Genomic DNA, 26841 nt, shown 5'->3' on the forward strand with positions numbered 1-26841 from the left:
TGTGAAGGATTATTATGTTTGTGGACCTTGGAGTCGAGTTAGAAGAGGTAACTACCCCGAATATGACCAGAAGTGAGGGTGTTCTACAATTGCCTTGCTTAGAGAGTTCTCCCGTGGTGGGGGATGTGCTTAGGGGTCAAGCCTTTGCCCTAGCATGTGTGAGGCCCTGGGTTTGAGTCCTAGCAGAGGAGAGAAGGAGGAGAGGAGATATTTCAGCTTCAGGTGATGTACAAGGAGCAGATGCCCCAGCAAACTCTGGGGCTCTCTAGCTAGTGTGGTGGCCTTTAACCCCAGCACTCTGGAGGCAGAGGCAGGAGGATCTCTGTAAATTCAAAGCCAGCCTGGTCTACACAGCAAGGTCCAGGCCAATCAGGGCTATGTAGCAGGACCCTGGCTCAGTAAATCAGAGGTTAGGGATGTAGCTCAGTGGTTTAAGATTTTGAAATAGGCCGGGCGGTGGTGGCGCACACGCCTTTAATCCCAGCACTCGGGAGGCAGAGCCAGGTGGATCTCTGTGAGTTCGAGGCCAGCCTGGTCTACAAAGCGAGTTCCAGGAAAGGCACAAAGCTACACAGAGAAACCCTGTCTCGAAAAACAAAACCAAAAAAAAAAAAAAAAAAAAAAAGATTTTGAAATAGAAGACAGACGAAGAATACAATGGAAGGCTCGGCTTTTCTCTGCCAATTGGAAATTAGTCCTTCTATGTCTTTATCTGAAGTGGAAACTGGAGGCTGAACAGATGGCTCAGTGGTTAAGAGCACTGGTTGCTCTTGTAGGGGACCCAGGAGTCAGTTTTCAGCACCCACAGCCAGCTAACAACCACCTGTAACTCCAGCTCCAGGAGATCTGACGCCCACTTCCGACCATTCGGGGCACTACATACACATGGTACAGAGATACATACTCAGGCAAAACAACTATACACGTAAAATAAAAATAAACAACTCTTAAGAGAAAAGAAATGGAAACTTAATATCAACTTGGGTGGAAATTTATCTTTGTGCCATTCTTCAACACCACCCACCCCGACATGTTTTTTTTCTTTTCTTTTTCTTTCTTTCTTTTTCTTTTCTTTCTTTTTTTTTGTGGTTTTGGAGTCAGGGGGGATTGTGGGGGATTTTTTTGGTCGGTTTATTGAGACAAGATCTCATAGGTAGCTTTTGTTGTTTTCGAGACAGGCTTTCTCTGTGTAGTTTTGGTGCCTTTCCTGGATCTCACTCTGTAGCCCAGGCTGGCCTCGAACTCACAGAGATCTGCCTAGCTCTGCCTCCCAAGTGCTGGGATTAAAGGCGTGCGCCACCACCGCCTGGTGTAGCTCTCGTTAAGTAGACCAGGTTGACCTCGAACTCACAGAGACCCACCTCCAGAGTTCTGAGACTAAAGATGTGCCACCACTCAGCCTTCTCAATGTTTCCAAACTCTCAAGACATCCATGCAAATGAAAACATGAGTCTCTAATACGAGATAGTGTATTTCTGATTTTATACATAAAGAGGCTGGCATCCTAAAAGGACACCTTCTACCCTTATATTTTTCGGTCCTCCAGGTTTCTCTTGGCAAAGCTTGTAGTTAATGGCCTATGGAATGGAGACCCAGCTCTCTCCCTTTCAGCTCTGTGGTCTGGGTTTCCTCATATGTTAATGAGCTAACTGGAGTAGGGTGAGGACTGACCGGATAATGTGTATGTTAGGCACTCGGGCTGCCTGCCCGGGGTCCTCAGATGCTTGGCAATGGCTCCTGCCAGTCCCTCATGCCGCGTTTGCCTCTCCCTCGCCAGGCTATTATGGAGGGCAGTGGCCGGATCAGGGCGGAGTCTTACCCTGACAGCAGCACGCTGGTCATCGACGTGGCGGAGAGAGACGACTCTGGGGTGTACAACATCAACCTGAAAAATGAAGCTGGAGAAGCACATGCGAGCATCAAGATTAAAGTTGTGGGTGAGTTCTCCAGGACAGGGCTGACAGGAGAGAGCCGGCATCTCTCCTTCCCACCTCTATTATTTTTCTCTTTGGGTTACCTTCTTCCCCTTATTTTCCTCCTCTGTTTCCTTGTCTAGAGGACTTCTCACTGGAGGAACTGAATAGTTAGGGGCATTCGGGACTATTGGTTATTAGTTCTTCAAAGTCATCATCCCTTTGAGTATCCTTTAATTTTTTTTTTTTTTTTTACCATTCTCTTAAGATTTATTTATTGTGTATACAGTGTTCTGCCTGCATACCAGAAGAGGTTACCAGATTTCATTACAGATAGTTGTAAGCCACCATGTGGTTGCTGGGAATTGAACTCAGGTCCTTGGGAAGAGCTGCCAGTGCTCTTAACCTCTGAGCCATCTCTCCATCCCCCATTTTTTAAATATTTTTACAATGAAGATATAATTACATTATTTTACCCTTTCCTGTCCTTCCATCCAACTCTTCCCATGCCTCCCCCCAACTCCCTCTAAAATTTATGACTTCTTTCAATTCTTATTTACACACACACACACACACACACACACACACACACACACACACACACACCAAACACATGTGTAGAAATACAACCTGCTCAGTCCATTCAGTGTTACTTGCATGTGTATGGTTTCAGGACTGACCACGAGGTATTGGATAACCAATTGGGGCACTCATCCATGGGGAAAACTATTTCTCCCGCCCTCAGCATTCCTTAGTTGCCTGTGCAGTTCTTTGTGTATGGCGGGGAGCCCTGTAAGTGCTTCTTCCCCTTCTACATTAGTTAGCACCTCTTGGTGCTGTACTTGCTAGGGTCTTGTTTAGACAGCACATTGTAATCATCGGTGAAGCTTCCATTCTCTAGGAGACCCAGTCTCACAGCAGATCTCCTGCTCCCACGGCTCTTACCATCTTTCCGTCCCTTCTTCCGCAATGTTCTCAAAATCTTGGATTTGGGGCTTGTGTTGTAGACATATCAACTGGTGTAGGCACCTGGGGGGTTGGTTGTCCTCAGCATTTTGGACAATGTGGTAGTCTGTTGCAAAGAGAAGTTTTCTATGATGAGGGGTGAGGACTTATCTGTGGATGTAAGGATAAGTATTTAGAATGCAGTTAGGAATTATGGTAGCTCACTAAAACATGAATAGTAGGCTCTCCTCCAAGATCCATGACCTCATTAGCTCTGGGCAGTTGCTTCTGGGTGTCCATCAAAGGTCACTGAGACACAGTTAGTTGCTGATTTCCCACGTCAATCATTTGAGGCATGGTAGTCATCCGTTTTGGTCCTTAGCTTTGTAAATGCACTTTTCCTAAGCTGAAAACCAGGGACACGAGTCTAGCTGGCTATTAATGTTGCAGATTCTCCGGGGCTCCTTTTCCCACTTCAGATTTCCTTGGGGGACCATAATTTAGATGGACCCCAAATTAGTCATTTTATCAGAAGCTAAACTTTGAGACATGGCATCTTGCCAGTGCTAAATTGAATTCCTCCGATTGTTATCTTGAATGTTCTATTTGATGTAAAATTGACAATAATTAGTCCTTGGTTCCATTCCACTGGAAATTCATTTTGTAATTAAAAACAATTATATCCATCATTTAGGTGATAATTTCTTGTTGCTATTTTCAGAGTTAAAAACAAGAATCTTGGGCCCCATGTGGAACATGTCTTCTGTGACAATTTTAAAGGGTTTTTAGACATTGTTATGTTTATTTTCAGCTAGCTCTTTTCCCCTTACCTGTATTGATGTTTTGTCCAAGATAATTTTTTTTAAAGATTTATTTATTTAGTTTCCAGAAGAGGGCACCAGATCTCATTACAGATGGTTCTGAGCCACCATGTGGGTGCTGGGAATTGAACTCAGGACCTCTGGAAGAGCAGTCAGTGCTCTTAACCTCTGAGCCATCTCTCCAGCCACCCCAAGATAATTTTTAAATGCATTTCAAAAAAGAAAAACAAACAAAAAAAAGAAAAAAAAACACCTTTAGTACCAGATTCTTTCCCCAGACCCCTACTTGACTATTAACATTTCCCTGTTTTGTCTACTACAGATATCCCAGATCCTCCAGTGGCACCGAATGTGACGGAAGTGGGAGATGACTGGTGCATCATGAACTGGGAGCCTCCAGCCTATGACGGAGGGTCACCGATCCTGGGTAATCACAGACTGATCAGCCCATGTCAGGGCCTGCGCGGGTGGCACTGTCTTAACGCATGTTAGGACAGAATACATCCCGGAAACTGAATCTGGAAAAAAGCCTGTTGAGTTGGCAGAGTCTTGGCCTAGCAAACAGGAGGCTCTGGATTCAGTTCTTATAATGCCAAGGAAGAGGAGGAGAACACAGTGGCTTGTTATAAAATATACTTATGACTTCAACTATCTGTTGAAATATCTATTGTGGTGTTCTATGATTGGATTTGAATGGATCTGATGCATGTCCTCTGAGCACCTGGTCTCTCTCTCTCTCTCTCTCTCTCTCTCTGGTTCGCTCTTCTCACTCAACAACTAATTCTGAGACAGCTCCAAGTCTAATTCCCATTGTTCTGGCCAGAGAATACCATAGGGTTGTGTTTTAGCAATCGTTCTATTGCTGTGAAGAGACACCATAACCAAGGCAACTCTCATAAAAGAAAGCGTTTAATTGGGGGCTTCCTTACAGTTCTAGAGGGTTAGTCCTTGATCATCACGGTGGGAAGCAGACAGGCTTCCAGAACAGTAGCTCAGAACTTCATATCCTGATCTGCAGCCAGCAGGCAGAGTGTTGAGGCTGATGAGAGCTTCTGAATGGGGCCATTCTCACGCAAACCGCCCCAGGCTGTGTCATGGAGGAATTTCTCAGCATGAAATTCTTAGAATTTGCCTCCTCAATAAAGAAATTTTTTTATAGGTGGTAATAAAATTCACAAAACTGATCTCTTCCCCCCTTATTTCCACGGCTGCACCCTTCTGGGTTCTTGGCCCTGGATTGCTCAACCACAGTGACTAAGTTGCTAGGAGCTGCGTGTCTCTGGTTCACTTTTCTTCTTTTTTCCAGTACAACTTTATTTTTCCTAGTCCCATTATTTTATTTTATCTGTATCTTACAGAGTTCACATTTGTGTTAGCTGATCTCTAACAACTGGTGGAATAAGGTGCATAAAAACATAAATGTAGCCGGGAGGTGGTGGTGCACACCTTTAATCCCAGCAATCGGGAGGCAGAGGCAGGCGGATCTCTGTGAGTTCAAGGCCAGCCTGGTCTACAGAGTGAGATCCAGGAAAGGCACAAGGCTACAGAGAGAAACCCTGTCTCGGGGAAAAAAAAAAAAAAAAAAAAAAAAAAAAAAAAAAAAAAAAAAAAAAAAAACCATAAATGTATTTGTCTACTTCACTCAGTCTGTTTAGTTTGTGCAAAATGTCTAAGAAAGTTGCCAGGCAGTGGTGGTGCACGCCTTTAATCCCAGCACTCGGGAGGCAGAGCCAGGCGGATCTCTGTGAGTTCGAGGCCAACCTGGGCTACCAAGTGAGTCTCAGGAAAAGCACAAAGCTACACAGAGAAACCCTGTCTTGAAAAACCAAATATATATATATGAAAGTTTAACTTTGGAGACAAGATCAAAACCTGAGTCTCTGCTTTGTACACTACAGGGTACTTTATTGAGAGGAAAAAGAAACAAAGCTCTAGATGGATGCGACTGAATTTTGATCTCTGCAAAGAAACAACTTTTGAGCCCAAGAAGATGATTGAAGGCGTGGCCTATGAGGTCCGCATCTTTGCAGTCAATGCCATTGGCATCTCCAAGCCCAGTATGCCATCCAAGCCCTTTGTTCCTTTGGGTGAGTCCAGGAAAACCACTGTCCCAGATTAGTATTACTGCTTTCCCTCTGCCTTGGAAACCAGGATGACCTGCAGCTTCTCAGAATGGTGGGGAGTAGCCAGACAAGATTAAGTGCAATACTGTAAGAAATTCAATACAGACTTTGAATTTGACCATCTTCAGAGTGTATCCTGGAATTCATTCCCGGAACTCCAGTGAGAGCTGTGGGTGGCTCCCATTGCCATTCCTGACTGTAAACATGAGGCTGAGTCCATGTGACTGTTCTTCATTGTCCTTCCTAAAGTGTCATAGGCCAGGCTACTGGGAACCTCTTTTTTTTTTTTTTTTTTTTTTTTTAAGATTTATTTATTTATGTATACAGTGTTCTGCCTGCATGTATGCCTGCAGGCCAGAAGAGGGCACCAGATCTCATTATAGATGGTTATGAGCCACCATGTGGTTGCTGGGAATTGAACTCAGGACCTTTGGAAGAACAGCCACTGCTCTTAACCTCTGAGCCATCTCTCCAGCCCTACCGAGAATCTCTTTGCTTTGCAATTATGTCTTAGCTTACAACTGCATCTTAAATTTATCTATGAAACAACAAAAAGTTCATCAAAGGCAAATGAAAGACAAGCTGTCTCCACTATTTTATTCTATTTAAGTATTCCTTAAGAAATGGAAAATTCAGTACAAGAGTCTGTTTAAATGACAAATCTCAGGGCTGGAGAGATGGTTCAGTGATTAAGAGCAGGCGTTGCTCTTGCAGAAGACCTGAGTCTGACCCAGCATCCACATGGGGCAAGCTCATAGCCACCTCTAACTCCAGCTCTGGGGGATCTGACAACTCTCTCTCTTTTGAACACTGGGCACCTGCCTGTATGGGCACACAACCTCCTCCCACATATATACACATAATTTAAAATGATAAATATTTAAAATTATAGAGCTATAGAAATTTTACTCTAGACCATTAGACTCCCCCAAATTGATTTCTCTAACTCCCTGTGGCCGCCCAACTTCTCACACAAACTTTCCAAACTGGAGAAGGAGTGTGGCAGTCTTTCCAAGATCCTCTCTCGTCAGTCAGACATTTGGCTTACACATCGCCATGCCCTGGGAGTTCTCACTGAAAGTCAGCAAGGCATGGAGCTTCTGCGCGTATTTTTAGTTGCATCCCAGTTTCTCTTATCACAGATGCTCTGCCATGACTCCGTGTTCACAGTTTCTTCTTTTCTCTCGCTTTCATCTTTTCAGCTGTGACCAGCCCCCCCACTCTTCTGGCTGTTGACTCTGTGACTGACTCCTCTGTGACGATGAAGTGGAGGCCCCCAGACCAGATTGGAGCCGCAGGTTTAGATGGCTATGTGCTAGAGTATTGCTTTGAAGGAAGTAAGTACACCTAGAAGGTACAGTGAATACCATCCGTGCTAGGTGAGATATGCCTTGCTTTCTTTTGTCGTTCTTGGGAAATCATCGCTTTCTTACTGAAAATGATACCAAGCCAAAGGCCATCTTTCTGAGATGTAGGTGAATATAGATTTCCTCTGGTATTTAATGCAATACATTTAGATGCCAAAAAAAAAATCTTAATTAGGCTGTAAGGGGGGGGGGTATTACCACTGGGCTGGCATGGAAGGATGGTCTTTTGGCAAAGCTTCAGGGATATCTATTTCTAGACTCAGTGCAACTGCAGTGTGCCGCTGAGTAGTGAACATCTACTTATGGGCAAGCACAGGAGATAGACTATGTCTTTGGCCATCCAATGAGCATGTCCTTCCTTCTTAAAGAGAGGAAGAATTAGGGTTGGGGATTTAGCTCAGTGGTAGAGCGCTTGCCTAGCAAGCCCAAGGCCCTGGGTTTGGTCCTCAGCTCTGAAGAAAAAAAAGAAAGGAAGAATTAAAAGCAACTCTTAATTTTTAAGAGCTAGGATTAAATCCCAAAAAGCATGAGCAATGCATTCAACATATGACAATAACTTATTATAAGACTTGTATACATGAAAATTAAATTTTGAAGGGGAAAAGGAAGAATCCGAAGAACCCCTCTGATTAAAGTAAAAGAGAGAGAGATAAAATGTCACAGAAACCAAAACCAAAAGGGTGTGATGTTCACTCATTGCCTAGTGTTTTTTAATTTCCTGCTTGCCGTAACCAGAAGAAAATGACATTTGAAAATGGATTGAGGGTGTAGCTCAGTGGGAGAGCATTTGCCTAGAATGTGGTAAGTCCTGGGTTCAATCCAAATAGGAAAAAAAAAGAAAGGAAAAAAGATATGAAAAGGGAAGTAAGAGGGGAAGGAAGGAAGGAAGAAAAGGAAGGAAGGAAGGAAGGAAGGAAGGAAGGAAGGAAGGAAGGAAGGAAGGAAGGAAGGAAGGAAGGAAGGAAGGAAGGAAGGAAGGAAGGAAGGAAAGAAGGAAGACAGGAAAGGAGGGAGGAAGAGCAGGCAATAGGTGAATGAGACAGAAACAGCCCCGGCTCTGCACTCAGGCTCCTCTCCGGTTGACGGTAGGCAAACAGTCCGCCCCCGCACACCCCCAAGAAGCTACTGAGCTCTCACAAAAGAAAGACCAAGAATTAACCTCTGAAATCACTCTGTGGACCCCAAACTTTAACACTGAAGCTCCCTGTGAAGGAAAGAAGCAATGATGCCTTTGGGAATCAAGGATGTAAACACTAACGGGTGTCCCTGGAGGAAAATCACCGTGGAGAAGAAACTGTTGAAGTCCCAGCCTGCCCTGGGGCCCGGCAGAAATGACAGCTGGCGCTCCGGAAGAAGCCGAGGTGGGGATGAAGACCCTGGGACACTGACATTCTTTTATCCAGCCTCACTCCACTGGATCTGCTTCCTTCGAGCTTCAGAAGGCCCTTGATCCTAAACCAGTGGGGGGATCTTAGAGGGAAAAGCCCCAGAGTTAGCACAGCGAAGGAAGTGGGTATTGGGACAAATTCAACAAGAAAATCCTTCAGCGTTTCCCAGTACGGTTTATTTCCATTCTGTTGTCCCAAGCCCTCCCTTCTGCTTTTCATATGGCCCAGCCAGCAGAATTTCCTAACTCATGTGTGATGTGGCTTCTGAACAAGAACCTTCTGTATGTGTATGAAATGGAGCAAATTCTTTACTCTTTTCTTTCTGATAGGTTTAAAAAGTAAGAAGATACAGCAAAATGATAGATGCCTGTCATTTTGATGTTACCCACCTTAGATAAAATACAACGAAGTGTATTTTACATAATTTTGTGTGTGGTCTGTGTAGATATATATGTATATGAGGATATACATATGTATATGTACACGGTCATTATGTATATATTTTGCCACATAACATGTCGGAATTAGCTTTCTATGGAAACTCTTTCATAACGCCTCTCTCTCTCCTCATAGTCTTTCCTGGTTTTCTTAATGTCGCTGCCTGATTCTCCATTCTCTTTTAATGGCTGCTCTTCTCCGGACTAATTTCTGAAGTGTTTGATGCTTTTGGATATGTCAGGTTTAGTCTGTAAACGTCTTCCTTACATAAGGTTGTGTGCCTTTTTTTTTTTTATGATTATTCTGCCTTTTCTGTTTTATTTTTACTGCCTGCAGCATTTTATTCTTGTGGTCTTCACTCTAGTTCATCTTTTTCTTAAAATAGACCTCGTGCGTTAAATAATGTATGTATTTCCTGCCCCCACCCCTCAGGCATCACTTGCTTTCTGTTCCCCTCTGTTGAGGTAGCTCAGACGTGAAAAGACAAGCTATTTTTGTTCCCTTCCCATCTTTTTCATCTTGTTTTCTCTTTGATCTGTTCTTTGTTCTTTTGTGTGTTTTCTCATCTCTCATTTTTACTTTCGCATCCACTGAGTCTTGCCTAAGAAACAAGCGCAATAACTATCGAACAGACCGTTTGCTGAAAGATGTATCTTCTTTCAAAGTCATGAGTAATTTTTATCATCCACACGCCCTCTCAGCTGTCAAGACGTCAAACCTCCCTTCTAGTACTGATAGGGTTGGGAAAAGAGAGGGGGAGGCCAAGGTCCCCAGAGGCAGTCATTCTGGACTCCTTGTCCCAGCTCATCTCCTTGGTACCAAAAAAAAGGTACATCATTCCAAACCACTGGGACAAGCTCCAAACCATCCCCGTGAGCCCTTTACTTGGAATACAGGGGCACAGGAATGTCCAGTTTGTTTTCTCGATGCGGAGTTCATTGTCCTGGTAATCAGGGCTGCTCCCCGAGCTGCTGGGGCTGACTTCATTTCTACCAGAATGTGTTAAGGCACAGCTGAGTCCTAGTAAGACAGTGCTAGAGTGTCCTCCTAGACTCGAGGGAGGAAGTCCCACCATGCGAGTGAGCATCCTGCTTCCTGGGGAACTGGAGAGGAACAGACTGCTCCCTTGGGATTCCAGAACCGACTCTTCCTTTTCCTTTGAGGTCTTATTTTGTTCTCTAGCTCTTCTTCCCGCCTGTGGAGGTGTCCCAGCCTCTCTCCTCATCTCTTTTCTTAGCCCTTCTCTTCTCTGGGGCAGGTGCCTGTAGACCAAACCCACAGGCTGCACCGAGGAAGCTCTGCCTCCCCCTTAACATGTCTGGTCTCTTGCGTCACTACTCCGAAGACGGGTCTCTTTGTCTACTTTGCATACTTTACTAACAGAGAATGCTGACTACTGATGCAATATTCTTCTGGTGTGAAAGTGGGTGTCTTTAATTAATTTATTGACGGATTCTCAAAGGTACATCAGCAAAACAGTCTAATGAAAATGGGGAGGCTGCGTATGATCTACCAGGTAAAGTATCTGTGACGCTCTCGGACTTTCTTACTCTTTGAACCATATCTGGGAATATTCCATGACCTTTCGTGAAGGACCTCCCCACCACCTTCACATAGACGTCCTTAGAGTTGGGGGGAAAGGGGTGACTTTCTCATTAGGATCCAAGACTTCTCTTTTCCCAGTGGTCATTTCTGACTTTTAGAAGCTGAAATAATTGTATGTCCTGGATGCTGGGTTTAAAGTCTTTTGATATTATAGAGTGTAGACAAAGCTACCAATTGCTGAAAAGGAAAACCCAATTTTTGGTTAAAGGAAAGGGTTGTACCAACTCATGAGACATCAGCTCATGAACCTCCCTTCCTCTTTATGAATGGAATTGGCTTTTCTTCATGAATGCAAATGGTCAGATTCCTTATGTTCACATTAATGCTTTGTGATAACAAAGCAGCTGAGATAAAACAGACCACGTGGCAAGAATAATGCCTTTCCTTCATGAGAAGGGCAATTTCCTGTCTTTCTGAACTTTAAAGTTTATCAAGGCCTAAATGTCAAGACTGTATCGAGCAGTATGGAACCAAGTTGGAGTAAAGCTGCTACAAAATTAGTGAGAGCACTTACTATTATTCAGGGCACTTTATTCCTAAGTAAGAGTTTTTTGTTTTTATTTTTTTCAGAAATAACAGAGTCTAATTTAATACTTCCTGTTGTTTATGCTAGCAATTTGGGGGCATTTTCTCAGGTATTTAAATAGTCATAACCTGAGTCTAGTCCAAATCATGTTCTTTCTGAAGGATTTAAGTGTGAATGTGAAATGCTAAGTTGGAGTTGGTTGTGATGGCCTGGGATGGCGTCTCTCACTAAATACTGTTCCTGCTTCTTTTCTTTTTCTTTCACTGGTCTTAGCTGAGGACTGGATAGTTGCAAACACGGACCTGATTGACAAGACGAAGTTCACCATCAATGGCCTCCCCACGGACGCAAAGATCTTCGTACGTGTGAAGGCTATCAACGCAGCTGGTGCTAGTGAGCCCAAGTATTATTCTCAGCCCATTCTTGTGAAGGAAGTTATAGGTAGGTAGTACAGCTCTTACATTTACTCTGCCTTTTCCACTCTTTGCTTTTACCTTTTAAAATCTCTTTCTAGGGAGGCGGGGGAGATGACTCAGTCAGTAAAGCCCTCCTGTAGGCATGAAGATTTGAGTTTGGTCACCAGAACCAACATAAGAAAGCCAGGCAGGGTGATATGCTATAATCCCAATGCTGGAGAGACAGATACAGCGAGATCCTTGCGGGGGGCGGTCACTGGCCAGCCGGCCTAGCCAATCAGCAAGCTCCAGGCCAGGGAGATCCTGCCTCAAAAAACAAGGCAACAACAAAAGCCCAAGGTGGACATATTGTCCTGAGGAATGACACCAAGGTTGACTTCTGCAACGCGCGTGCTTGCACACACACACACACACACCTCTTTCTTAAAATTTATTTTTACTGCCACTCCTTTGATATTTTAGGTGTGTTTCCTGGGAGTTAAAGATTAACAAAACACTGGTTTTTTAGGCAGTGTAGGAGGTCAGTTTTTATATAAATTTTATATAAAATGTTACAATTTAGTACTCAGAAGAGCAGTTCAATGACTTGGCCAGATGCCCTGAAGGAACTGCATTGGAACTGCACCTGCACTCTAGCTCAAGAGGGCCCGCCAAGTCACAACCATGTTCATGATGGCACAGGTACATCTGGGCCCCTTTCAACGTCCTTACGTCTGCCCTGATGGTATAAAGGAAGCCATTGGTGTGTTGACATGAATCAAGTCAGTGGCAAAGAGCTATGACAGCTACGCCCCCTCTATGTGCTCACAGTTAAAGAGAAGGCTTAGTTTTGCCTCAGAGTATTGTCAATCAAACATAACAAATGTCAATTGCATTAATCTTGGTCCTTAAGCCCATAACTTGTTTTCTGGACTGGACACCAACTTTCAAAACTTGGTTTTCTCTTCCCACCATGTGGGTTTCAGGGACTGAACACAGGTCATCAGACTTGCAGACATGCATCGACAGCTTTTGAATACTTAAAAATATTGATTGATACAGTGGTCCTATCAACAAATAAAAATTTAAAATAGTATACAATAAAATAGTAAGCATTCAGAAGATCCCCACAATTCTATACAGTAATTGTTTCCAAATGACCAATACCTATCAAACAAATCATGTATTAAATGTGGTTATAGTACTATATGCCCTGCTTGAAAGGCTGAGGCAGGGGGATTACTTGTCCTCTAGTTCTCTAAGTACTCAAATGCTTTCTTTTTTATCATTTTACTTTATCTTATGTTTATGAGTGTTTTGCCTGTATGTATGCTAGGATGCTATGTTTGTGCCTGGTATCCAAAGAGGCCAGAAGACAGCATTGAATCTCCTATAACTAGAGTTACAGTTTTGAGTTACCATGTGAGTCCTGGGAATCAAAGATGACTCACAGAGGACCCACTAGAAGATCAGCCAGCGCTCTTAAATGCTGAGCCATCTCTCTAATCCCATAAAAATACATCTTAAAAATAACTATACAGGGTTTGGGGATTTAGCTCAGTGGTAGAAGCCCTGGGTTTGGTCCTCAGCTCTAGAAAAAATAAATAAATAAATAAATAACTACACAGAGAAATCTTGTCAAAAAAAAAAAAACCTACAAATAGATAGATAGATAAATGGCATCTGTGCTTAAAGAAAACAGTTTGGACCAAATTTGCTCAATATACTGTGAAACATCTAAAATTGTGTGGAAGAGATGGGATCATGGGTCACGGATGGGTCATGAGCACCGTGCCATTCCGCTTACGAAAGGCCGTTCCCAGGCTGCTGTACTGATTGCACAACTGTGCTTCTCCACCCTTCCCAGAGCCGCCGAAGATTCGCATCCCGAGGCACCTGAAGCAGACTTACATCCGCCGGGTTGGAGAAGCCGTCAATCTGGTTATCCCTTTCCAGGTGAGAGTCGAAACCTCTTACCGTGTCTCTCCAGGTTGGCGAGTTGAAAAGGTGGAGGGAGGAGGTCCAGCCTTTAAGTTCATCATGAGTCAGAATGCCCCAGAAAGATCAGGTCAATAGTGGAAAATGCCATAAACCTTTCAGATTTCAGTTCTGCTGGACGCAGAGACCTCATCATGCCGGAAGACTCAGTCAGGTGGGGCAGGGATATCAGAGAGGAGATGAAGAAATGCTGCAAGAGTCTCTGTGGCCCAGCAGTCTGTGACACGATTGTCTGCACTCAGGTGCTCATACCCAACAAAACAACGTTCTCTTAGTTTCCACAATGGCTCCCAAACAAACAGAACTCTACTTTGAAATCTTGATGTCACTAACTGAAATACAAGCCCATTGCAAAATAATCACTCTAGCAAAATCTGCTGTTTATAAGATTAACCTGGCTTTTTTTTTAATCTTTTTTTTATGTATGTATGTATTTGTTTATTTATTTATTTATTTGAGACAGGGTTTCTCTGTGTAGCTTTGAAGCCTTTCCTGGATCTCACTCTGTAGCCCAGGCTGGCCTGGAACTCACAGAGATCCACCTGCCTCTGCCTCCCAAGTGCTGAGATTAAAGGTATGCACCACCACCACCCAGCTAATCTGGCTTTTTTTTAAAAAAACAATAGTCAACTTAGGTCATTCTCTCTCTCTCACAAGCACACACACATGTTCACACACACACACACACACACACACACACACACACACACACACACACACCTTGCTCATGCCTGTACTTACAGTGCTCAGCAGGCTGAGGCCGAGAGACCACTATGAGTTTAAGGCGGATAACAAGACAGCTGATCCACATAACAAGGTCTATATCAAATGAACAAATGTGCCAGGTGTGGTGGGGCATGCCTGTAATCTTAACTCAGAAGATAAAGGGGGGGGGGGTGGTGGATCAGGAATTCAAAGCTATCCTAGGCTACTCAGGGAACTTGAAGCTATTTTGGGCTACATGAGAGCCTGTCTCAAAAAAAAAAGAAAGAAAAGAGGGGGGGGAGAGAGAGAGAGAAAGAAAGAAAGAAAGAAAGAAAGAAAGAAAGAAAGAAAGAAAGAAAGAAAAGAAAGAAAGAAAGAAAGGAAAGAAAAACAAACTTGTGTCTATGGATAAGATTATAATTTTATAATTTCTTAATTGGGTCAACAGCTAGAGAGACTCTAGAGCAGCCTGGGAGGGGAACACAGTATGTAAGAAAATAATTAGCTTTAGCTGCTGCTGCTGCTGAACCCTGATGCTGTCTACAGAAGACTTCAGTCTGTGAAGTGGACACTACTGTTGTCCTTGTCTTACAGATTGAGAAACTGAGGCACAGAGTTTAACAGTTTTCCCAAGGTCACGCTATTATTAAGTGGTCAATAGTCAAGTGTAGGTCCCGGGGTCCCAGAGCACACGCACTGGACCCTGCTGGAGTCTGGCAGATCCACCTAGAACTATTCTAGAAGTTTCTTAACTTGAAGGCTTTGGGCAAATCACTGATAACCCCTCTTTCCAAATCAGTGAGGATAATGATTCTTGTTTATGTGTAGACTGAGGAAAATAATAAGCGTTATGCACCTGAAACACAGAAGGCCATCAGCTGAAGTGGCCTTGCTTGGCAAGTGTCACCTACCACCAGGTCCAGATGTGGCATCTTCCATCCTTGCCTAAAATTAGTTAAGCCATTGTCATTCTTGTGATGTTAAAAAATAAAAAAAAATCCAAGACAATGTTATTTCTCACCTTCAACTTTTCCGTCTTTCATTTTAGGGCAAACCAAGACCAGAACTGACCTGGAAGAAGGATGGGGAAGAAATTGATAAGAATCAAATAAACATTCGCAACTCAGAGACTGATACCATCATCTTCATTAGGAAAGCGGAGAGGAGCCACTCTGGCAAGTACGACCTGCAGGTCAAAGTGGACAAGTATGTGGAAAACGCCTCCATCGACATCCAGATCGTAGGTAGGTCTCGGGGAAGGAGCTAGAACATTCTGTCAAAGGAGGATGGAGATGAGCGGTCTCTGTCATTTGGGGGGAGATAGGAATGTGTTAGGCTTGTTCTACACAAACATATTTTTAAGATTAAAAAAGAGATTCCAGGCAATGGTGGCGCACGCCTTTAATCCTAGCACTTGGGAGGCAGAGGCAGAAGGATCTCTGTGAGTTCAAGGCCAGCCTGATCTACAGAGCAAGTTCCAGGATACATAGACAGAGAAAGGCCCTATCTCAAAAAACAAACAAACAAAAAAAACCTAAAAAAAGAAAGGAAAGAAGAGAATGATTAAAAAAGAAAAAAGCAGCAAGAACAGTAAGATTTGTTAGTATTTCAAAATAACTTTCACTAATATACTAATGGGAGACCATGTGTGCAAGAAAATTAGTGGACATACTATTCTTAGTGAACTCAATCTGCATTGCTTAATATTGTTCTCTGGCTTTCACTTTCTAATTCCCTGATGATAAAGTATGTTTTATGCTGAAGAAAACATAGTAGCTTCTAGACAGTTTAAAATATTCTTGCCACAATAAGACTGCAACCCACAGAACCAGGGAGGCTATGTAGCAGGGGGAACCCTAGGATGACTGTGGCTTAAAATAAGTTTTGGGTTTACTCAAAATAAATAAATAAATGAATAGATAGATAGATAGATAGATAGATAAAAGAAATCAACAACAATAAAATTTTAAAAACTTTTTAATAAAAAAATTTAAACCCCCCCCAAAAAATAAAAATAAAATGTTCTTGCCACACCCAAAATTCACCAGTTGTAGTGGAGAGTGGAGAGTGAAGACTTTTTCCTAATGTAAAAGATAAGCCAACAGAGCCCAACAATTGAACACAAAAAGAGTTGATCGTTTATGCTAGTTAGTACTCATAGAAAGTAAACAAATAGGTTAGTTCTCATTTTTGTGATCCTTATACACAGACCCCTCCCCCTGAGACACACACACAGACACAGACACAGACACAGACACACACACACACACACACACACACACACACATAGACACAGACACACACACATACACACACACACACACACACACACACACACACACACACACACACCCCACACACATACACAGCTTAAACTATTCTGTAGTTTTTGCAGCATCGGTAAGTAAACTTAGGAGGTCTCAGGGCATGAGCTTTTGCTACACAGCATGAGGGCCTGGGATTGGGTTCCAGCACCCACAGAGCAAGCCAGGTGTGGTCCCACACGTGCCTCTAACCCCGGCACTGAGGTGAAAGGAGATCCCAGCATTGCTGTGGTTTGCTACCTGCCTGTCTTAGCTGAAAAGCAGTAGTCCCAGGTTCAGGAATAGACTCTACCTCAAAGAAGTAAAGTGGAGAGTGAGAGAGAACACATGAAAGCCTCCTGTGGCTTCCACATGTGTGTATCCCCCCCTGACATATACATACATACATACATACATACATACATACATATGCCACTCACACACATACACAGAGAGAATTTAAGAACCCAGCATAGGGGTGCATGCCTAGAATTCCAGCATGTAGAAGGCTAAGGCAGAAGGATGCTAAGTTTAATGTCTAAAACACTGAACAATAAAAATCTGTTAATTAATTATTAGTGCAAAAAGAAGCCTTGTTTCCAATAATTTTTTTCCAGTCCATTAGCAGGGACTGGACTTGAGGTTCTCTAACTAGATCACTGGTTCTCAACCTTCCTAATGCTACAACCCTTTGATACAGTTCCTCATGGTGTGGTGACCCCCTACCATAAAAATTGTTTTATTGCCACTTCATAACTGTAGTTCTGCTGCTGTTATGAATCATGAGGTAAATATCTGATATGTAACCCCTGTGAAAGAGTCATTTGACCCCCGAGGGGGCTGTGACCCACAGGTTGAGAACCAGTTAAGTAAAGAGACACTTCCTCTGGGAGACCTGAGTTCTTTAACCCAAGCACTGTTTTCCTCTCACTGAACTTTAAGGGGTTTTCTAAGCTAAGAGGAGTGAGAGACCCTTGGCCCTGTCTGGGATGAAGGGCGCATGGGTTCTGTGCAGACCCATGGCGGAGACTGGAAGAGTAATGCCTCCCGCAACAGGGAAAAGGGCATGTTAGGCTATCCTCCTGTAACCGGGTGTAGACTAGACGGGAATGGGAACTCACAGTGACGGCTTGACTCCATCCCACAGACCGCCCGGGGCCACCCCAGTCGGTGACTATCGAGGACGTGTGGGGAGAGAACGTTGCTCTAACATGGACACCACCCAAGGACGACGGCAATGCGGCCATCACAGGGTACACTATCCAGAAGGCCGACAAGAAGAGCATGGTAAGTGTGGCAAAGTCACTTCCGCCCGGGGCCATGGCATTGTCTGGTGAAGTCTGTCGGGGGTATGGAAGAGCCAAGGGGCTGAGCCCGCAAGGTGGGGCCTTTCAAGTCGCAGAACTGAAGTAAATCCCAGGGCTGCCGCTTAAGTCTTGTGTGCATGACCAATCCCTTGACCTCCTTGGTCCCCGTTTCCTTAGCTACAAAATAAGTACAGATACTTATCTTGTTTGGTTATTTAAAGCTAAGATAGTCTAAAGCCGGGGGTGAAGGGCAAAGGGAATTCATTCTTCATTCCATAAATATTCACCATGCAATGCTTTCTCCTTGTGGAATAAACATTAAATGGTATGGACTTAAAACCAAAAAAAAATTTTTTTTTTAAATGGGTAGGCATCAACTAGAAAAGAACGATTTTGAAAGTTACATCATGTGCTAAGTTTCTGAGGAAAAAAAAAAACCCACCTGAGGTGTTCAAGATGCAACCCTGTGGGAATAATGGTTTATCATAGATGAGGAATTGGGGCTCTGAAAGAATCAGACTTGATGAGGAACAGAATTGTTGTGCTAAACGCTGAATAAGAATCTATATGTGATGGGTGGCGGTGGCGCACACCTTTAATCCCAGCACTCGGGAGGCAGAGACAGGGGGATCTCTATGAGTTCAAGGCCAGCTTGGTCTACACAGGGAGTTCCAGGACAGGCTCCAAAGTTACACAGAGAAACTCTGCCTCAAAAACAAAACAAAACAAAAACAAAACTCTATAAGAATCTATATGCTATACCCTCCTACAGACCTACCTGTAAGAGATTGAATGAATGAATGAATGAATGAATGTTTGGGCACACATTGGATAGAACCTTTTTCATTCCCATAATCAAACAGCAAAGTGAATGGTGTAAACTCGCTGTGTATTACAGTTAGAACTCAGCAAGAACTTGGGTCATGAAGTTATACTGCCTTCATAGAAGGAGCCGGGGTGGAAAAGACGATCATATTCCAAACTACTTCTCTCCATAAACTGGCTTTAGCATGGCTTTCTTTTCCCTAAGTGCTGCATGACAAAATAAGATTTGGCATTTCAAGTAACATCCCCCCCCCCCCAGACAGGGTTTCTCTGTGTAGTTTCGGTGCCTGTCCGGGAACTTGCTTTGTAGACCAGGCTGGCCTCGAACTCACAGAGATCCGCCTGGCTCTGCCTCCCAAGTGCTGGGATTAAAGGCGTGTGCCACTGCTGCCCAGTGATTAAAATATGAAGCCCATGCTGGCCTCGAACTTGTGATCCTCCTGCCTCAGCCTCCTTCAGCAAATCCTACAGGCCTGCGTCCAAACAAAAGGCCTGAGAGCTAGACCGATGGGTGAATAACCTTGTAAGATAAATCTGAATAACTCAGGCTTCTTTTGCAATAAAGGATTTTCTCCGGCCTTGGTCCTGATATTGGCAGAGAACTCAGAGGCACCAGAGTCTCTCTAGAGGGCCCCTCTGCAGTCTCTGCACATTATCTCAGACTAACATGCTGGTACAGTGTTTTATTCTTAAGATATCCAGCCAAGTCCAGCTGGGCCAGGACTTTCCTGCCAGTCCACGTGACTGAGTCTGCCTGGGGACCCCTGACGCAGCCCTGTGTATCTCTTGCATTTCAGTAGCAACAGAACCAGGGACCAGACAGTGCTTATTCTACCAATCCTTCTTCGAGGGGACAAGGTCACCCCGTCTCCTCATGCCTGCAGGCTCCAGTCTTTCCCAAATCCCCACAGCCTCCCACCTTTGTGGCCTCTGCTATGTGGGCCCAAACATTCACTTGCTTGTCCTCTTACCCTGTGTGTTAAACACTGTTGTATCAGCTGAATAAAAAGAAGGAAATAAGACAAAGAAACTTCCCATTTGGGGGGCACTCCAGTCACGGCAAGATGAAAGACATAAAACTGAATGATAAGCCAATATGAAAAAGTTAGGACAGGGCTGGAGAGATGGCTCAGAGGTTAAGAGCACTGGCTGCTCTTCCAGAGGACCTGAGTTCAATTCCCAGCACCACATGGTGGCTCACAACCATCTGTAATGAGATCTGGCACCCTCTTATGGTGTGCATGCGTACATGCAGGCAGAACACTGTATACATAATAAATAAATGTAAAAAAAAAAAAAGTTAGGATAAAGGTTTGCATAAAGAGTTTTGGGAATAAATGAACACATAACTATGTTTTTTTTCTGGTATTAAATTATCCCAAATTTATAGATAATGACGGCCTTGAAAATTCCAAGGAGAATGCTTTTCCTTTAGGAAGTGTATTTTTATTAGCAAATGTATTTTTTCTGTTAGTAGTACAAAACATACGTTGACTAGTGTGGCCTTCTACTGGCAACAATGTAAACTTTGAAATTATATTTCTCGGTATGGGGAGGACAGAAAATTTAAAAGTATCTTAATGTATTCATGCACTTATCTGCTAAATACTTAATATTTACTTGTGTATAGAATCTACTAGGTGCCAGGTACTGTCAGAGGCTTGGGTAGGAAATCAGGCTTTATGGTAATTGTGTATCCACTGCAGCTGAGAGAGAAAACAAGTAAAATAAGCGTGTGTGTGTGTGTGTGTGTGTGTGTGTGTGTGTGTGTGTGTGCCAGGTGGGTGGGGGGAAGGATATGAGGAAAACACACCCGGGCTAAGGTCATAAACCATGTCCAAAATGGTACAGACAGAACAGCAATAGAAACAGGCAGGGATGAGGTGACAGCTAGAATAACCTGAATTAACAAACGAGGCAAAATCACTGGACACTATTCATTTTTCTCCAGTGATCTAGCTCCATCTATTACTCTTAACAATAAATTATCAGTTCTGTAATTATATTTTGTCCCACAAAAGATTGCTAGATCAATGGGTGGATAGATGCCAGACATGATGCAGCTATGAAAAATATCAAGATGGTAGTAGATGATATGAATCTCACATGTAAATGGACTCAATTGGTGCAGGCCATGGTAGATAAGTTATATAATATTAAATGTCTATTGTCATTGCTCTCAACATAGAAATTAGTGCTTTTTTTTTTTTAATGACACATTTTTTTCCCCCTAAACAACCCACTCTGTAGACCAGGCTGGCCTCGAACTCACAGAGATCCACCTGCCTCTGCCTCCCAAGTGCTGGTTATTAAAGGTGTGCACTACCACCGCCTGATAACACATTCTTTTTATTCAATCAATAGGTGATTTTCCTCAAATAATAGTCATGTTTCCCCTTCAGGAATGGTTCACTGTCATCGAGCATTACCACCGAACCAATGCCACTATTACCGAGCTGGTCATAGGGAATGAATATTACTTCCGGGTCTTTGCTGAAAACATGTGTGGCCTCAGTGAGGACGCGACAATGACTAAGCAGAGTGCTGTGATTGCCAAGGACGGTGAGTTGGAGGTGGACTGACATTCAGAGACCTTGGTTGAGTCGATGGAAAAGAATGAAAGAGGAGGGCCTGGAGAGATGGCTCAGAGCACGAGCTGTTCTTCCAGAGGTCCTGAGTTCAATTCCCAGCAACCACGTAGTGGCTCACAGCCAACCGTAATGAGATCTGGCGCCCTCTTCTGGCCTGAAGGCATACATGCAGCCAGAACACTATACACAATTTAAAAAAAAAAAAAACAACTTTAAAACAAAAGAGTGAAAGAGGAGATATGGAGACGGGGAACAAGAGTGAGCATATGCTGGGAAATTATGGTAGCAATATCGAAGTAAAATTTCAATTCTACAAGCAATTTTTTTTTCTAGGGGAATTACACTATTATTATAGATTTTACCAATTCGATTCATTCCAGTTTCTGGTCGCTGGGTCTATGCGTGGTGGATGTCAGGCAGATAGGAAAAATCCCCTGGTTTTCTGTTTATTGTGGGCGCCTTCGATGTAGCGTGGCATGAGACTCGCTCTAAAGAAACGGGGGGCTAAATTTCAGCTTTCATCCAGTCTCTCAAGTCTCTCAAGTCCTTCACTGTAATTCTCACATTAGGACACACTTGATGGAGAAACTCAGAAGGGCAGCTCTATCTGTTCAGCACTAGGTTTAGTATCTCATGACCACTGTGGCTTCTACCTCAGGTGTGACAGGCTACAGTGTCCCGGTTAGAGTAAATGCCATGTGGCGCTTTCTTGTAATTTTCTGAGGTGAAGGAAGTTTTTTTGTTGTTGTGTTTTGTTTTGTTTTGTTTTCGAGACAGGGTTTCTCTGTGTAGTTTTGGTGCCTGTCCTGGATCTCACTCCGTAGACCAGGCTGGCCTCGAACTCACAGAGACCCTCCTGCCTCTGCCTCCCGAGTGCTGGGATTGAAGGTGTGCGCCACCACCACCTGGCAAAGGAAGATTTACTCATGAGTAAAGGATGCCAAGAATAATACATCTCAAGCCAACTTCTATTTTTTAAACATCTTTCACCACTCATTTTTAAGGTAAAGTCTACAAAAATCCGGTATATGGAGACTTTGATTTCACGGAGGCTCCCATGTTTACTCAGCCTTTGGTGAACACCTACGCCATCGCTGGTTATAATGCCACCCTGAACTGCAGCGTCCGAGGAAATCCTAAGGTACCGTGTTTTACTGTCAAATCACTGAAATTTAAGAACTGATTCCAAAACTTTTTATATTTGCCTTGTTATAATGGCAAGCAAAGCGATAAACCGGCCTTCCAACTTCTGTGTCTTTCTAGAATGGGGAGAGTGAAGGAAGGTGGGGTTTGTGGATAAATAATTACAGTATTTAAATTAGTAGGAACAAACGGGGTATACGTCTTAATTAACTAATAGACAGCCACTAAAGAAATAAAACTGCAGGAAAGAAGCAAGAGGTAAGCAGAGGGGATATTGTTCTACCTGGAAAAATTCGATGGTCATGTTGACTCATCAAGAGGTCTCTAACACACTTAATGTCACATGATAATTCAGGTGTTGTTTTTAACAAAATCTCCAATGTTCAATTTTATCAATAAAGACTCGGGAGCCAGATGCTGGGGAGAAAGCCTGCTTGCTCAGAGAGGCTGAGAAAGCACCCAGCTGACCTTCCTCCGTCCCAGAAAGATCCTTCTGTCAGCTGCCTCAAACAACTCTCCCTTCAAACTCCATGTCCCTCCCCTCCACTTCCTGTGTGTCTCTCTCTGTCCTCCTGGCTCCCTCCTACTCTCTATGGTTTTTTTCTTAATAATCCTATGTTCACTTCCTGTCAACTGGGTGCTTGCTCCGCCTCTTGACCTATGGTTGACTTTATTTAATCCTGTTTTCAACATTCAAATGGAAAGGAGTGTGCTAAGGCTGAGCCAAACCATAACTAGAAACATGTTTTTTTTCCCAGTAAGTAACACAGTCTCTGGGTTCACAATGTGATCAAATGTCCTGCCACACTCAGGGCAGAATATAAAACGTGCTCTGCTAAGGGTGCAGAGTGCTAAAACTGGGTGATCACATTCAATAGAGGACACTTAGAAAGGTTCTCAAGTCTCTTGTTGTTGGTGTTTGTTTATTTATTTATTTATTTATTTATTTATTCATTCATTCATTCATTTATTTGGTTTTTCGAGACAGGGTTTCTCTGTGTAGCTTTGTGCCTTTCCTAGAACTCGCTTTGGAGACCAGGCTGGTCTCGAACTCACAGAAATCTGCCTGCCTCTGCCTCCCTAGTGCTGGGATTAAAGGCGTGCACCACCACCGCCCGGTGTTGTTGGTGTTTAAAAGCAAGAATTAACAAATGTTGTCCATAGTGGTCTCTATCTCTGGGTGGCACCAAGGGAAAGTATGCTCAAATTTTGAAAACTGGGACAGAATGGAACGCAGTGACAGTGGCCTGTGTCTGGGTAGAACGGGGTAAGGCAAAGGGAAAAGCCAGGAGGAGCGTGGGGGAAGGTGCTGAATTCATGTGTAAGCAGATGTGATGTGGGGACCTCCACCCGGGAATAGAAATGTTAACCCCGAGTTTAGAAGGCAGGCTCAGGCTGCTGCTCTCAGCTGGGGAGTCTCAGCACGGAGGTGCTCCACACCGCCCCTTAGAGCTCAAGCTCTGCCAAGGAATATATAGCATTGAGAAGGGAAGGCAGTAAAAAGCCAAGGACCCGGATGTGCGCCTCGGGATGGTCTCATTTGAAAGGTGGAGGACGGGAGAGGGCTGCGTAAAAGACAGCAAAGGCTCTGACTGGGATCTGAGGGAGATAAGGTAATAAAGGCGGAGTGGGAGAGAGCAGGTCAAGGCTGAGTATGTTTACAGAGGGAAGGAGAAGGGAGGAAAGCAGGGGAGGTCAATGACTGCGAATGTAGACCAGGGGTCAAGGAGCACACAAGCACCTTCTGGGCGACTAGAGCTTTGCTGAGCTTGTATTACTCAGCCGGAGCGGGTCTCCTACCACCAGACAATAAATACGATGTCAGAGGGGAGGTGATGTGCTGAGAGAGCATATGTAACCTATTCAGAATTAGAGACTCTTTGGGGGAAAGAGGAGACAATCAGATGATCATGGCACTGTTTGGGAATTCTCTGAAAATACCCAGTATATACATACACTCTGTTACGAATTCCTATCACAAACCTGTAGGTCAATTTTTCTTAATCTAGAAATAATTGTCGAAGAACGTGTATAGTCAAGGCACACAACGTGATTTGATGTGCACTGTGCAATGATTTTCACAATCAAACTAGCATATCCACAAGCACACATGCAGGACATCAGAGGCTTAGAATTCATTTATTTTCTGACAGAACATTTTGTGCCCGAGTAGATTAATTTGGAATGCAACTTAATCCTTCTGGGGAGATTGCTCTCGAGCTGTCCTCTGCACAGCTAACTCCAGCTTTCTTCTTTAGAGCTAACCCCTTTGCTTTCCTTCCAATGGAATAGAATTTGAGACAAACAGGACCCAAGTTGTTGTCTACATCTTAGATACCCTTTCTTCCTAATCCATTCTTTAAAATCCTGTCACTGGGTCAGAGGGGCTCTTACTATGCTACATGTAAAACTTGGGTCAGAAGGGCTCTTAACATGCTACATGCAAACCCTGGGTCAGAAGGGCTCTTAACATGTTACATACAAACCCTGGGTCAGAGGGGCTCTTAACACGCTGCCTACAAACAGGCTTTGACTTGAGTTTCTTCAATCTGGACTTCAGCCCAAAATCACCTGGATGAAAAACAAAGTGGCTATTGTGGATGACCCAAGATACAGGATGTTCAGCAACCAAGGAGTCTGCACCCTGGAGATCCGCAAGCCTAGTCCCTATGATGGAGGCACTTACTGCTGCAAAGCGGTCAACGACCTCGGGACAGTGGAGATCGAATGCAAACTGGAGGTGAAAGGTATGTCACCTAAGATCTCAGCTGTAGGCTTAAGTGAAAGGATGTGGCGTAAGGAAACTCTCAATGCAAAATCAAGACTACTTGGCAGGATGCTGTGGCGAGAATTGATGGGGAAGGGATACTTCTACTTGGGCGTTTATGCTGTTTGTTAAGATCCTTGACTATCTGGGTTAACTTGTTTTAGTATTATTTTAAAATTCACGTTAATTAAAGGAAGATTAATTTCAGTGAAATGTAGGTGGGTAGCAGAGTGAGAATGAATGAAGTGAAAAACGGTGTTGCTTTGGTGACATAAGTCCGTCTGTAAATGGAAGCCTGGTATAAGAGCTTGTCTGCTGAAATCGCAGTTAAGCAAATCACACTGTTTTTAGTAAGCTGTGAGACTTCGTACATCCAAATACATACATATTTATATACATATATACATACATACATGTATACACACACACATATGCATACATATGCAGTGTTGTGACTTCAGGGTTTGATGTGTGTAGGATACAGCATACCTGTATTGTAACATTACTAAGGGATTTTTCTTTATAGGCTTATATTCCATTTAAGAAACGTCACAACTAATGTAAACCAAGAAAAACACATAAGGATCTTAGCATAGTCATCTTAATGGCATTTCTTACTAATTGACAAGAGTTTATTCTTAAGTTTTTCTTAACAACCAAAACCTGCTTTGGGACACCGTGAAATACCAGACAATAGGACTCTAATGTGTTTTCACTCAGTATTTCATTTCTCTCCTCTGATAACCAAAGTATTTTATTTTCCCTGTCTGTCTATGATGAAACAATTTGACCCTAAAAGTAAAAAAAAAAAAAAAAAAAGTTGGCTTTGTAAATATGCTTTTTATAGTCATGATAAATGTCTAAGATGTTTTTAAAAGATGTTTTAAAACCTTTTCCTCCTAAGTTTAGCATAGAGTATAAGAACCTTCTTGAACAATAACATGCTCTTAATACTTTTCTTTCTCTTATGATTTTTGTCCTCAGGTATACGGTAATTCAGGATTGAGTGATAGGAGAAATGTTTCTATGTCATAAGCATAAGGCCTATGATAGTAATAAAAAATTCCACAGCTTGCTATTGAGGAAGCCCTTACAAATTTAACCACTACACTTAGCTTGACATTAGGCCACACATAACTCATCTGGTTTCTAAACTTCTAGCTTTATTGTTTCAAGGTATTATTATAAATTTCTAACATCATCCAAAAAGCAAAATAAGAAATTATCCTATAGTCATGCCTTGAAAATAACAAAATGTTAAGGGCATAAAATGATAATTTCATAAGTGGTTCAATATCTGGAGCTTTCCACACAAATAAGTGAGATTATGCATGTAAATGTTACAGTTTTTAGAAATGTTATAGTAAATTGAGTAAAGACTGAATTTAATGTTGAGGAAAATATAAGTAAGTCATGATAAGGTATCAACTGTGATTTCTTTCTTGATAAAAAGCTTTTGGTTCTAAAAACAAGACTGAGACTGTTTATCATCGGATTGTTATTTGATAAGGGGTTACATAAATGAACTAAGCTATGTATTAAAAGGTAAGAATATCAACTGAGAATAAATAAATATGGTACAAACATTCTAATTCTGCAGTGATCTATCAAGGAGTAGATACCCCCGGACAGCCAGTCTCCATGGAGGGGCAGCAACAGGTTCAAAAAGTTCACATCCCAC

At 43.1% G+C, this 26841-nt stretch overlaps 1 protein-coding gene across 13 annotated transcripts in view; it reads left to right on the top strand.

Moving 5' to 3' along the window:
- Mybpc1 (myosin binding protein C1) overlaps positions 1-26841 on the top strand; it is an 86645-nt gene that overhangs the window by 57070 nt on the left and 2734 nt on the right. For 6 of the 13 annotated variants that reach the window (XM_037196837.1, XM_037196839.1, XM_037196841.1 and 3 more), the window contains 12 exons: positions 1778-1937; positions 4002-4106; positions 5578-5766; positions 7005-7139; positions 10458-10511; positions 11400-11567; positions 13389-13477; positions 15273-15468; positions 17675-17814; positions 21062-21221; positions 22255-22391; positions 24954-25140. In XM_037196837.1, the coding sequence (XP_037052732.1) occupies positions 1778-1937; positions 4002-4106; positions 5578-5766; positions 7005-7139; positions 10458-10511; positions 11400-11567; positions 13389-13477; positions 15273-15468; positions 17675-17814; positions 21062-21221; positions 22255-22391; positions 24954-25140 (1720 nt within the window). Of the gene's footprint in view, positions 1-1777; positions 1938-4001; positions 4107-5577; positions 5767-7004; positions 7140-10457; positions 10512-11399; positions 11568-13388; positions 13478-15272; positions 15469-17674; positions 17815-21061; positions 21222-22254; positions 22392-24953; positions 25141-26760; positions 26820-26841 lie in introns of all 13 variants that reach the window. The other 7 variants (XM_037196847.1, XM_028880302.2, XM_037196849.1 and 4 more) reach the window with 3 other exon arrangements.

The sequence above is a fragment of the Peromyscus leucopus genome, chromosome 18 (genome assembly GCF_004664715.2).
Source record: "Peromyscus leucopus breed LL Stock chromosome 18, UCI_PerLeu_2.1, whole genome shotgun sequence".
Lineage (NCBI taxonomy): Eukaryota > Metazoa > Chordata > Mammalia > Rodentia > Cricetidae > Peromyscus > Peromyscus leucopus.